The sequence below is a fragment of the Hippoglossus hippoglossus genome, chromosome 19, assembly GCF_009819705.1.
Source record: "Hippoglossus hippoglossus isolate fHipHip1 chromosome 19, fHipHip1.pri, whole genome shotgun sequence".
In the NCBI taxonomy this organism is placed as follows: Eukaryota; Metazoa; Chordata; class Actinopteri; order Pleuronectiformes; family Pleuronectidae; genus Hippoglossus; species Hippoglossus hippoglossus.
In genome coordinates, this window is record NC_047169.1 from 10,982,385 (window position 1) to 10,996,725 (window position 14,341).

Consider the following 14,341-nt stretch of genomic DNA (forward strand, 5'->3'; position numbering starts at 1 on the left):
ATTCAAAGTTGTTTTTTCGTGGACCATTTAGTCGTCAATCACTTTGTCGAGCAGTTCTGTTGTCGCAGCCGTGAGCAGTCTGATCCCTGAGTGACAATAACGTTGTGGTCACATGGAGCGTATCGGTGTAGAAAAGACCTTTTTTCTGCCAATTAACATTCATGAGTGTGTCGTTTCCAAGAAAAACCTCACATCGATCCAGCTTTTTTCTTTTTTAAAGCAGCTCATTGCCTTTGCTGGAGCCATCTTTGCTAACAGCTGTGCCGTATACGTGTAGCACTTACACCACTGATTGTGGTGATGTGGTTTGGCCTTTACTTGTTATCATTTCACAAGCTGTTTGCAGGGATAGATGATGGGGAAAGTCTGCGTAACCTTTTGAGGCTTCTGACATGAAAAAGTGTGAAACCTCCCAAATCACTGTAAAGTTTCCATCATATCAACCTGGGGTGCACATATCAGGGGGACTCGACAAATCTCAAAGTCATGAAGCAGTGAGGGAATAATTTTGGAGCCAAAGCATGGGCAAAAATGAGTCATCGTTTATAATCAAAATCTTTTTAAAATGTAATTTCTGGTAAAAAAAAAAAAGAAAGTTGTGAAAACATAATTAATCCTGCCCTCAATGACTTTTTTCCCCCCAAGTTTAAATGATGCAAAATATGTGTTTGAAAGACAAACAATGAGGTCTGCCTTTACTGGCCGATTTAAACAGAGCTGAGGGGTTTTCCTAAGTCAAAGACGGTTGGGAACCATTGGTGTATATGACAGTATAATCATCGTCTTATGGCTGTGACCTCCCGGAGGCCTCCAAAGGTTATCCATGATTCACTCAGATAATGAGCCTCATCACTTAGGCTGTCACCCTCGCTCCTCCGAGGGCCAGGCTAATATCAGCAACCGGCGATACACTGAGGAGCTTTAATCCCATGCAACACTGACCACTTACTGTAAACGGATGACTGATTGGATACTTATTCAGCATAACATTGAATTGCACTGTACTGTTGTGTGAGACGAGAAGTTAAACTCTGAGAGCTGAGCTGCTTTTTTAGGTCTTTGGTGCCGCTTCCCTCCATTTCAACACACCTTAACAATATTTCCCTCGAGAGCACGTTGCCGTCATTTAATTTGCTCAAGGGATCGAGGAAGAGCTACAACAACCACAAGAGGCATTTTGTTTTTTCGACGCAGTGAAACACCAGGCCTTGAATCCTGGCCCCTTGACATTTCAACTGATGACAGTCTTTCATTTTATGGTTCCTGAGTAATGACGGTCTTTACAAAAACAAAACAAATTGAACCGGACAAATTCAGTGACATTCATAACTTGGCACAACCTCTCTCATATCATTATAAAAATTGATAATCGTTAATGTCAGCGACTGCTTAATTTGTTTTGTGATGCGTTCTGTTATAAAAGACTAAATGTCAGTGGTGCTGACTGAGATGATTCTATGGGGCCCTGAAAACTGCTGAGTGTCAACTCATGTGTGCATATTGATATAAATACTCTGAGATAATACTTCACCTTCAGCCTATGTAGGTCACAAGACCACACAACTTAGCATTGGCAGGACAGTTTACTTTTTCTTTGGTTGAGATCATAGACTGTATATAAAGATTTACAACACGTCTCCACTTCCTCCCACTATCCAGAAATACAATATATAGATGAAGTATGATCATTTGTAGCCAGAGTCTGCACAGTAGCGATGGGAGGATGGATCCTCTCATCGATACATTTGCTCGACCAATGGCAGGTCTGTCTCAACTGTCAATCATGTCTCATGGTTGCTGGCCGTCACATGAACACTTGAACATATCTTCTACCTAAAATGGCAAAAACCATCCTTGAGAAAAAATGTATTTAACATGAATTTGATGATTTAGTTTGATCAATGTCCCATCCACTAACATGGAGAAGGTGGGGTTTATGACCTATAGTGCAGCCAGCCACCATACAGTCTAGAGTTGCTCTTTGGTGTTTGTCTCAAGTCATATTATCCTCTCCTCTTCTCTTCCAGGTACTTTCACATAGTGTTTAGATGCAGTCAGGGCACAGCGCCACCTGTCCAGGCAGGTGAGCTCTGCAGGGACACAGTCTGCGGTGCGAAGGGTCGGAGCCGGCACAACTGAACAGTAGAGGCTCCTGCTGGAGGCCACAGTGTCGGCCCCAAGGGTTGTAGGCGGGAAAAAGATGGTCGACTTCCTGCCCCATGCTGGCGCAACCTAGTCCAAGCCTATGAAAGTGGAAAATAGTGAAAAGTTAAAGAGATGCGATACAAAGAACAAGAGACTGTCACTCTTACACACTTATTGATAACGGCTGTGGCTGATCGCAAGATGGTCTGTAGATTACCTAATGTAAATGTACAGGGCCGTAAAGCAGGGTGCCAGTGGTCCCAGTCCCTACTTCCAGCCCGTCTGCCTCTGACACCCATGCTCAGACCACACCCATCTTCAAACTCGGCCTTCATTTTGATGTCCATTCCACAGCTGTAAAGTTTAGCGACTGTTTCTAGCAGGGTTGTGATGCTATGATATGATAAGTTCTACAATTTATTTTCTTTTGCCAATCCTGTTCATTGGTTTGTTCCCCACATGACAACATTAACATTTTACTGTTGTAGCTGGAAGTTGTTCAGTATAGTGTATCTGGAGTGTACATCTAGTGATCCTTCACCTGGTAAACGCAGAGGGACTGTTGAGGTGGTGAAACAGAGCAGGCTCGCACACCAGGGAGGAGCGTCGACACACGCTAATGCAGGATTGGCCCAGGGGACCCAGGTGCATCCTCAGAGCGCTCTCCGGGGGCCACGTAGGGACAGATTTACTGCAGAAGTCCTGGAGGGATTTCATAAAAACAACGTGAAAGACAGTTAACAATAATGCACCTTTGAACCAAGCGATGGTTTCTCTTTTATCAGTGGCCAGTGTTGCATAATATCATTTGAAACAATCTCGACAGTGATAAGTCACTAGTGGATGACATTGCTGCTACAGAAAAATGTTTCATGAAAGGTTAGTGCCACAGACATTCAAAGCTTTTCTGTATATTTTGACTTCAATATGTTTTTTTTCCACACACTTCATTACAGATTGCATAAAACAGGTCAGAGTCGTTCATGACTCTGACAGGCCGATTTGAGTGGTGTGGGAGCAGCCGATCATGTAATGCCAGCTCTCCCTGCGTCTCTGCACCTGATGGGTGATATAACCACGAACCCGCTCCAGCATCCCCTCACAGGTGAACTCTCGGGGGGTGAAAGGCTTCACCTGCAAAAACACAAACACATAAACACCTTAATTCAATGCCACTGCAGCTAAAATTATGTTTCACCTTATCTGGAAACTACCTCGGTGCTTAAAATAGCTTTGAGTGCCTCCCGTACATCGGTCCTGTTGGCCATGTCCACGGTCCACACATGAGGTCGACCAATGAACTCCTCGGCATAAGGGTGCTGGGAGGAGATCTGATATGCAAGATATTTATTGTGTTTGATTTTCAATAAATCAGTGGTAAAACGGATTAAAAAACATTTATTTTTTATTCCTGTCTGGGTTTTTTTTCACTTTGGGAAGTTACCTGTCTTGTAGTGGGTTTGCCCTTGTAGAAGTCATTGTTGTCTGATGAGTGTGGTGGGTCAAATTTTGGCTGAAGGAAGACGCAGCCCAGAGCTATTGCCTCAATAGGAGCTGGACCCTCATAGGGGAAACCAAGACCTACAAACACCTACAGGGAACAGAGGGAAGACAAATCTCACAAATCTCCCACAAGATCATATAATAGATGTGAGTCAGATTCCCTGGCTTCTCTATTCTGAGATGAATCTGACCTTGGCTCTGCGGAGAAGTCGTAGGAAGTGTTCCTGACTCAGCAGGCCGTGGTTTGTGATGAAGCCGGGCAGATTAGATGAGTGTCCTGGAGGCTGGTAGACCGTGGCGTGGGTCTCCAGCTCCTCGCTTATCACCTCCACATACTCCGATTTAGCCTGGACACAGAGTATTTGATGATTCCTGCTTGCACCCCATCTTTCTACAGTGCAGTGCATACACACAGTACATGTTACCCCTGAGGTGATGGTACCTGCCACATGTAGTCCTGTTTTCCATAGACGACTGCCATCCTGTCTTTCCTGTAGGTCTCTGGCTCCAGCTCCTCCTCTCTCACATCCGCCCTCGCTGCCTCCTCGCTCACAAAGCCCAGGAAGGAGTTATCAGGAGTGTGAGCTGCAGATGACAGAAACATAGAGAAGGTTAATCATTTAAAAAACATGTAATAGTGACTGTGGTCTCATTATACATGCAGCACTGAAGTCTCCAATCACACAACTTTTATTCAATAAGAAAACTTTAGGAAAAAATATTTTTGAGATTAAGTCTATTTACTTCTATACTCTAGTTTATAAGTACTACTATATGTGTTGGTGATAAAACTCATCTTGGATGTGAAATTCAGTACGACTCAACTTGATCAAATAAATAAATTCAGCCCTGTTTTTCTGAATTAACAAGATCATTTCCTGTTTTCATGAGACAGAAAATTGCTCGTTTTTTAGGGAATTAGCAGGATAATTATCAGTTTTAATGACAAAATAATGCAGTTATTCTGAATTTGAATGCAGTTTTTGCAACACGCTTCCATACAGATCTTTTCTCAAGACAACACAAAAGAGAGACATGTGGGAAACGGAAATGATAGTTTTCAAAAATTACTTTTGGACAGATGGTGTTGGACCCAAGGTCGCGGATGAATAACAGCTAAGATTAAAAATATGTGAGAGACGGAAAACACACTGTGCCGTATAAATCAGCTGTTAAAGGAAATTAGATTTCGAGATGGTTTAGGTTCGGGGCTGTTTGGATAGGCCACTGCCTGCCCCCCCGCTGCCCTACGACACACTGAGGAAGGTGTGAGAGATGAGTATTTACTTTAACTAGGAATGTGCCAGCAAAGGTGTGTGCTTTCATTTGTGTGTGTGTGTGTGTGTGTGTGTGTGTGTGTGTGTGTGTGTGTGTGTGTGTGTGTGTGTGTGTGTGTGTGTGTGTGTGTGTCATCCTCTCCTGTCTCTACTTTGTTTACCTACTTTGTTGCCAGGTCTCGTCTCCTTGACACTTACAGCAGCTCAGAATCTTGTCCTGGCTCAGAACCCCTCATCTCTAACACCTGTCTATGTTCACACACCTATCAGATTAGCAGAGCTTTGCAACAACACACAGATATCATCAACATTATGCAATGAAAAGTTTCTCAGATTTCAGTGTTGCGTGTGTCTTTAGTGGACTCGTTCAGTCGACAATCTTCCTCTCCCCTGTTTTACAAGAGCAGTAACTACATTTGCTTTTCTCTAATCATTTCTCTTTCCCTTAATCCTCTTCTTTCCATGTCTTTGTTTCTGCTCTGCTGTCTTCCTCTCTTCCTGCCCTTTCCCCACCATCAGCTAACAGCCAACTCTTTCTCCTCCTCCTCCTCGTCCTCCTCTTCCTCAGCAGGACAAATAAACAGTGCTTCAAGCTGAGGGATGGAGAGCGGCTCTCGGCCCGGAGCGTCCAGCTTGTCTCCATCCCCTGGCGGGGCGGGACGGACGACAGGGAGAGGTGTTGGAATGAGAGCTCTGTCTGGGCACCGGGTTTATTTAACCTCGGCTATAAATCCTCTCACTGTGAGGATGCTGAGAGGGGAGTGTGTGAAAGAACCAACACTGTGGCAGCAAGTTATGTATTTATATATGTTAACTGTCTCCTATCTCAGCTACTCCTGCACAGTGTATAAAGAAAATAACATGTTGCTGGCACCATGTCAGCATAATCAGAATATGCACATACACACACAGAGAGAGACTTACGGAACATGGTCATGAACTGCAGAGGCCGCAGACCCCATCTGCCCCACAATGTTTTGTATCCGTGGCTATTTGCGTAACTCTCCAGGTTAAAGGCCGGTTCGGTGCCAAAGGAGTCGAGGATTCTGAAGCGGCACCTATGGAGTGATTTAAGGAACAAGTTGATAACAAAATAAATCTTTTATATATTTGATTTATCAACTCAGCAATGATGACATGAGCACAAACAACTTGTGGTGTGTAATGCTGCCGTCATCATGTGATTGTAACACTAACCTGAATTGCCCTGAATGTACTAATAACATGGATAATATTATCATGGCAAAATATTTATTATCTAATCTTTTTAAGTTGAATGCAGTGAAGTCACACTGTGTCTGCTTTACATTAAAACAATATCTGATTAATACAAGCTACAAAGAGAGTGTAATATTAGTTGCTAATTTAGTTATGATAGTAACAATATAAGCGGAGGATAGTGTTTCTAAAACTTGATTTACCTTAACATTTAAGTTCTTAATAATAGTGATTATAAATTAATCTTAAATATAAAATAATGATAAGTATTCAGTAAGCAGAGCAGCACTGATCTATAAGAAGCATGAGTGTGTATGTTGGTAATTGTGGATATATACTGGTAATGCTGGAAAGCCAGTCCCATGGCTCCCTGAAGGTGAGCCAGACCGTGGTAATCGGTGTAGACGAGGTCAAAGGGTAGCGGCCTCTGGATTGGACAACTGCCTCGGCCCGGAGCAGCACCTATCAGGCTAGACACACATCGTACCACTAATTTACCTCCCTAATCATTGCAGTCAAAACTTTTAAAATACATGTAAACGTTATAATTTTGCTTCAGATGAAATCAACAATCAGCAGCAGGGGGATCCAGTGGTAGTCGTCACCTGTGGAGTTGGCGCTGTGACGTGCTGAGGGTCACGTTGTGGCCCAGGATTGTCAGACAAGCGCTGAGGTCCGCCCATTGGACCAGCTCGCCCAGAGGACCCCCTCTCTCCACCATGGCTTCAAAACGCTGACCAGCACTCCCTGCCAGGGCACCGGGATACAGCAGCACCTACATGACGGAACGTTTTAAAGTCTAGATTAGATAAAAGGTATTTAGAGAAGAGGCTACTTATTTCTGTTCTTTCATTGCTCTTATTACAACTTCTAAACTCTTCTTTGTTCCTTAAATTGACGTATTTAAAGGCATGTCATGAAAACTTCCCCTCATGGGCTTAAAATGGTTTAAACTCGACATCTCCCTCCCTAATTTTGTGACTGAGATCTCTGACTATGCTAATCTGAATCTAGTTTTTATTTCTTTGTTGTTTACTTTAGTGTTAATAGTACTTATTTCAAAGTATATCTATTGTCAAATCGTTGATAGACTTTCCCAGAGGGGGACCTTAAGCTCGAAATCAAGTTCCAAAAAAGTGTATAATAAAAATCATAAGTAAAGTTGCATAAAATTCAAAGATGTTTAGCATTTATATTCACCCATATTTTTTACATAGAGATTTTAGCTTTTTCTTTAATAAAAACGAAATGACGCTCGACAGAACGACCTGCTGTTTATACCCTCACCTGACTTGCAACCGTCCTGTTGCTGCTCTGCCTCATCCTCACACCAGCTTGTGTCCAGCGCTCAGACATCCTCTCCACTCTGGACCTGATGAAGTTTAATGCAGGTCCACTGCTGCTGTTGCCGATGACCTCGTACAGTTGGCTCAGAGACGTACGTATCGCAGCCTGTGTACAATCAGAACATTTTAAATATCTTTATAACATAATGCACATTTTATTTAAGTATAAAGCTGCCGTGCTCGAGGTTGAAAGTTTAAGGCATGTTACACCTCTCGCTTCACCCAATCAGTTATATCACACTGAATAAAAGCTCATACAAGCCAATGAATCTGAGAAGATGCAAGTCATAGGTTAGCATTCCAGAGAACGATGCTTTTTGTCATGTCTGACCTACGATTAAAGGTTTATAAAATCGGATGTGTTTTTGTAGACTAGACCACGGTACAGTGAGAGTGATATGAACTTGATGTAATTGTACCTTCTCTGGATTGGAGGGAGGTTTCCTGTGCCATGGCAGCGCTGAGTGGTTCCTTTCAAAACGCGGTGGACAAAAATCTTCTATGTGGCTGAGGTAAGTCAAGATGGAGCAGGTTGTGCCATCCACCCCATAGAAAGCATAGCAGGGGTCCGACTGCCAGCGTACCTGCAGGAACTACCAGAGAGATTTATAATGATACGAATACAGTCATGCAGACAGCAATATTAATTACATGCTATATTTTATTAAACTGTATTTCCATATCTATCCAGATCAAACTTAATCATCTGCCTACTCATTCCAGAAATGTCTGTCTGTCTGTATGTGGAGAACCGTTCATCTTATCGACTTCACACTTGAGTATGTGTATTATAAATGGCCTGGGGAAGTAAAGTGCTTCGGATAAACTACAGCAGTGGTCACAAACTGGGTCAAACCTCAAGTCAAAATCGTTGCCAAAACATTTTCATGATTGGATTTTTTTCCTGCTACACAGGAGTGATTCTATGTAGCAGTATCTCTCGAAGTAAAAGCACAGTGTTTGTTTCGTTGATAAAATGCTTGAAATTGACCTGAATTACAGAGCTTTTATTTTGAAAAGTTGTGAACTTAGGTCTGAAGATTGTGTTGATTATATAAGAAACCTCTGAAATCATTCAAACTTATATATAAACCACAACAGTCAACAGTAAAACAAATTCAGTCTAATTTTATGAAAAGCATTGACTATAAAATCGTCATTGCAGGTAAACCAGGTGGGATGAACAAAAGGTTTTCTAACTTCACTCTACACCATAGACTGTGTGCACACAGCCATTAAGTTCATGCTACCACAAATATTTTCACTTTCTCACCTCCACTTTTTCGGCACAGACCGGATACGCAGCATCCATTGGCACCTCACACTCATTGGGCCCTGTGGGTAAGACATGAGCCGTCACTCAGTTTTGTTTCCAGAGGCCATAGATGCGTCATTACGCCGACAGTCCCGGCTTTAGTAACAAAAACAACATTGTAGAGTCGACTCTGGGTAATGAAGAATAGTGGATAATGACTCTTATATACAATCTCTCAACTGTAACGCACACAGTGAACAGCAGCCACCAGAAAGACATACAGAGGCATTGAGGGTAGAGTGTGTTCTCAGAGGCCATTTCCCGTAAAGCCCCCCCACCATCTCTTGCAAATGTCAATCAACTGCTGAACACACACACACACGCACACCTGACCCACCTGCCTCCTACCAAACATTCCCCTTTTACAATGCGAGCGTTTGCCAACATACACAGCCCTGAACGGTGTAAAACAACCTAGTAAAAATGAAAAGAGAGGGGGGGGGGAAAGATAAGAAAACCTGCAGGAATAGCTGAGGTGTGAAAGCCTGAAAACGGTGATATGCTATAGGAGCGCGGCAAAATAGAAAAAGAAAAAGTGCTCCCCCTGCAAAAACAAGAGTACGAACAGACAAGTTGGTGAAAGGACTCCTGGGTAATTCAGGCCTATTTTATGGTGTGAGGTAATGTGAGAGGGAGGAGGGTGAGGGGTGAGCAGGCTGGCGATGGAGGAAGTGTGTGTTTGTGTGCATGCGGGTGGCATTCGTGTGTGTGTGTGTGTGTGTGTGTGTGTGTGTGTGTGTGTGTGTGTCTGCGTGTGTGTGAGACACCCTCTGTAACCCACCTCTCACCTGACACCTCACAGGAGGGTCGCAGTGTAGATGTAAACTTTTGGGACTTGTTAAATCTCTATTCAAGGACTCCATCCCCCATAAGCACCTGCACCCACTGCCCTTTAACCCCCCACACACCCTCCACCATCACAGCTTGTTAATTTCACTGTGCGGTTAACCTCTATTGAGTCTACCAACTGTGCGTTTGGCTCCGAGCCTGTCCAATTATCGAAGGTGCGTACAGGGAGAGTGTATTTATTTGGTGTAGCCACAACATTGACGCGTGTTATAACTGGAACAAACCATGAAAATGCTGTTTTACTTTGGACAATGAGGTGCTTTTGGTGAGGTACACTGTAAAATGAAAGCTAAATGTGAGATTTGTGTGTAATAGCCTCATACATTATCTATCTAAATTCAAATAAAAAAAATACAAGCCTGTCTCTTTATCTCTCCATCCAGAGAAAACTGTCCCTAATCCTTTTATTATAAAGCATCATGGTGTTCATGCTTCATGCAGACAGACACATAGACACACAATTCTCTGAGCAGTCAATGAAAATGTGGAAAAAAGCTCTATCTTGCAATGTAAAAAAAAAAAAAATCCTAAATCTGCCCCCTGATCCGGAGCCACACCAAAATGTATTCTGTTGTTTCTTGGCTTATACAGCATCCTTCCACCAATTTTAGTGATAATCCCTCTTGTAGTTTTTGCCTAATCCTGCTAACAAACACCAGTGAAAACTGAACCTCTCTGATGGTTTGAGTCCTCCCAGACAAGTCAAACCAATAAAACCTCCCCAAGTTAAGATAAGTAAAACCCATCAATGGAGACAAACTACATGTGATAAAAGCCTTGTCTTTACCTCTCTGTGCTCTGAGGTCATCATGCGGCGCTGGAGTGTTCGAGCGATGTTGATGCTGGTGACTCCGGCCGAGCTGATCGAGCTTCTGGGCCACTCGCATGAGCTCCTTCTCCACCAAGCGGGCCAGGCCTTGCTGGTCCTGTCTGAAGCTGCAAAGCACACGCATTTATTTGATCTCTAACCAACACTTTATTTGTATAGATCAGTAAACAGTGAGGTGCTGTTGAAGACCTCTGTAGTATCACACTGAGATCCTCTCTGCTCAGCTGGGTCACATCTCTCTCTCTGCTCAGCCTCTGCACCTGAGTGCTCAGGGCCTCCAAACGCAGAGCCAGTCTACGAACGCCGAGACCGCGCTGACCTGCGGAGAATCAGAATCGGGTTTTATTGCCAAGCAGGTTTACACTTACAAGGAATTTGCTGTGGTGTATTTGTACAAGTATAAATAAAAAAAGAATTAAGAATAGGAAACCAAATTAAATATAAAAATTGCTATAAGCACCAGGGGAGGGATTGTGCACTAGGTTGTAAAAACACTAGAGACTGGATTGTGCAAAGTAAAGTTACTCCGTTAGTTAGAGTACATACAATACATTATATGTGACTATATACAACTCGTATGTGCAGGATCACGCTTCCCTCATGCCAATGTTTAGGTATAAACATATAAACACAGTGTATAAAGTCATATAGCAAATCTCCTAAATAGGAAATCTTGTTCTGTATATCATGAAATAGCAGTATTATGTAACGCTGTTTTCTTAACTCCGTGTCCTGCAAATGAAGCAGTGATTATGGTCACGTGTATTTTCCATATTCGGTGTCGGGCGGTAATGTCACTGGATAATTTTTGTAAGGAGACACATTTTCCACAAGAAAAATATAGGTTTATGACGGATAAAGATGGAAATCAGTCATTATTTTTAAAAAGAAAATATTTAAATTGTAACTAGAGCTCTCTGGTCCTCTCACATTAAACACACACACACACACACACACACACACACACACACACACACACACACACACACACACACACACACACCAGGGTTTGAACTCTTAAACATACACTGTAGGAATATATTTTTGGGAAAAGTTCCACAGACACCTTTACGATTGAGGGTAATGCGGATTGCTGACCTCACGTGCAGTGGAGACGAATTTACAGGCCAAATTGGAGTCAAACTTCAACATGTTCTCCACAATACAGATGCAAATATCCATCAATTTTACTTTTACAATGTTTTTTAATCAGACGTGATGCTTTCACCAATGCCGAGAATATACAAATCCCAACCACTTTGGTTTGTGACCCCGATCTCACCTTGCAACCCTACCACATGGGTTAAGGCCTTGTTTGGACTCTAATTGTTTCAGTGTTCTTATAATCGGTATGTATGATCATGTGCTGGTTGTGTTTACATTGCAATTAAAAAAGTGTGTGTGTGTGTGTGTGTGTGTGTGTGTGTGTGTGTGTGTGTGTGTGTGTGTGTGTGTGTGTGTGTGTGTGTGTGTGTGTGTGTGTGTGTGTGTGTGTGTGTGTGTGTGTGTTACCCTGCTCCTCTGGTGACCTCCCAGCAGGTTCATCCTTGGTCATCTCATGTGGCACCCAGAGGCTCTGCAGCAGCAACGTGAGAGCTGACAGGCACAGACAGAGCACCAGGCAACCACTAGAGGGCACAAGACACAGTGAAGCCTCCTCAATGATACAGCAAACAGCTTTCGGCACATCAGTGGTTGTCAGTCTGTTTCCCTATTCTGTCTGACGTGACCTCCACAGCATGACCTCAAGTATCCCTGCTCTGAAACATCTGTCTTCTCCCACATCTGTTTTTTTAACTAATTGTAAAGTTTTGTTTTATGCAATTTTTAAGATGCAATTTGTAATGTAACTATTTCAACCATTTATTCCTTAAACAACTTCTTAGCTATTGATCCCTTACAATAAGCCATTTCTCAACTATTATTGGTTTAATTTAAGTCATTTTGACAATGTATCCCTTACCTTAAGTAAGTTCTTATCAAACTAAAGTCTCCCCACATACACCCTTGCAAATAGAAGCATTACCACAATCTTTCTAGATAGACAGATAGATAGATAGATATACAATATAATCATAACTGTGCCCAATTTTATGGGTCATATTATTTTAATAAACACAGATAATCTACAAAACAACTTCACATATTGTCAATGTTATAGTTCTTAGGACATTTAGTACATTTGTTAGCCACATATTGGACATAAAATGTCACTTCTGAATAATTTGTGTCATACCCAACCAGTTAAATCTTGTTTTAACTTCACAGAATTGATTTTCAGAGCAGAACTAATGCAATAAAAAATTTACAGCCTCACTCCAGCCTCTCACCAAACACACTAAGATGTGGAGAATTTAACTTTTCCATGACCAAAGTGTGTCAAAACAAATAAGTGAAGCGTGTGTCCACTCGCTGCTCACTTGGGCGCACACCCTCAGTTTGACAAGGGCAGAGAGAGCGATCACTTCACTTTCATCAGGCCTGTAAACGCACCAGCCCCCAACTAGACAAACACAGTGGAGCCGAGCACAAGCACATACACTAACAGCTTCACTGCTCCCATAGAGCCTGTAAAGCTCCACATTCACATCCAGACAAATGATTTCCATTCAGTTCTCTTTCTGTCAAAGTTGTCAGAGCACTCATCACGACAACACACGCATGTGCTGGAGGGTATTTACAAGAGAGAAGAAGCATGAGTGTAAAAAGCACAGGAGGAATCATAATAAACCAGATATTTGGCCTCATATCTGCTACAGATGATACATGACCCAAGTCTACGCAAAAGGAAGGCACGATTATGAAGTTACTTTCTACTGAACCATCTCTACTGTACACTTCTGTTCAGTTATTATCCATTGTGTCTTCATCATGAGTCTTACCTGCGTGGCCGTAGTGCGACACGCATGGCCCTCTGTTTACAGTTTGTTGGATTCCACTGTCGAGACAAGCACATTAACAGGAAGAGCACCATTAATACATGTATAGTTGCGTCTTGCACTGAGAAAAATTATTATCATTTATTCATCGATTTAGTCATTCATTCATTCTGTTTTTTCGGTCCACATGAACAATTTCCCGCAAGAAATTTCATGCAAAACAATAAAACATTAAGGTAACACAGAGTAAATAAATAAGGAAACTATAATGTTTTGACCAAACTGTTGTTCTGCATCAATGTGGGACAGATACACAGATGTTTCAATAGCAAACCGGCACATGCACAACCACACACACACACACACACACACACACACACACACACACACACACACACACACACACACACACACACACACACACACACACAGAAACGCACACATCCTCACCTCCTTGGCTCTCCATCCCAGCCCACTGGCAGCCACCAGGCCTGTTGTCAAAACACACAAACTCTGTGAAGATAAAGTTGGTGGCCGGGAAGTACCTTGCCTCTTTTTTTTGTCTCTCTTTTCGTTCTCTTTTCCCTCCTTCTCCGGCCGTGTCTTTTCTCTGTCCCAGCGCATATGGTTAGGCATCCTGCGGTTGTCAAGGTAACCTGACTCCCCTTAAAAAGAAAACAATACCCTGAGTGCTCCTCGGGCCTTTCACGTACACAATGGAGCCCACGCTATTGGGTGACGCAGTTTCTTTCAGTCGCGCTGGCTAGACTTAAGCCTTGTGTTTGAATCTATACTCGAGAGGGGAGCTCATTTAAATAGCTCAAATGGTGCAGATCTTTGGCTTTGGATACACAACACAGTTTAATGACAGTGTGATGCAGACAATAGACTTAAAGAAATACCCAGAGGAAAGTGTATAAATATCAATTACAGAGTAAGATGTTATAAGGACTTAAGGAGTTATAACAGATACTTCAAAC

The 14,341-nt window shown here is 42.5% G+C and overlaps 1 protein-coding gene across 1 annotated transcript; it reads right to left on the bottom strand.

Moving 5' to 3' along the window:
- Positions 1–146: 146 nt before the first annotated feature.
- On the bottom strand, positions 147–13,929 carry LOC117753353 (alpha-1,6-mannosylglycoprotein 6-beta-N-acetylglucosaminyltransferase B-like). The gene is made up of 18 exons (XM_034571415.1): positions 13,812–13,929; positions 13,365–13,420; positions 11,995–12,110; positions 10,672–10,801; positions 10,441–10,589; positions 8,763–8,824; positions 7,909–8,082; positions 7,431–7,595; positions 6,749–6,918; positions 6,482–6,613; positions 5,850–5,983; positions 4,091–4,233; positions 3,840–3,995; positions 3,590–3,736; positions 3,360–3,476; positions 3,205–3,279; positions 2,687–2,847; positions 147–2,243 (listed from the first exon to the last, which is right to left on the bottom strand). Exons 2-18 carry the CDS (start codon positions 13,388–13,390, stop codon positions 2,045–2,047), a joined length of 2,256 nt encoding a protein of 751 aa, XP_034427306.1. The 5' UTR covers positions 13,391–13,420; positions 13,812–13,929; the 3' UTR covers positions 147–2,044.
- Between the last annotated feature and the right edge of the window lie 412 nt (positions 13,930–14,341).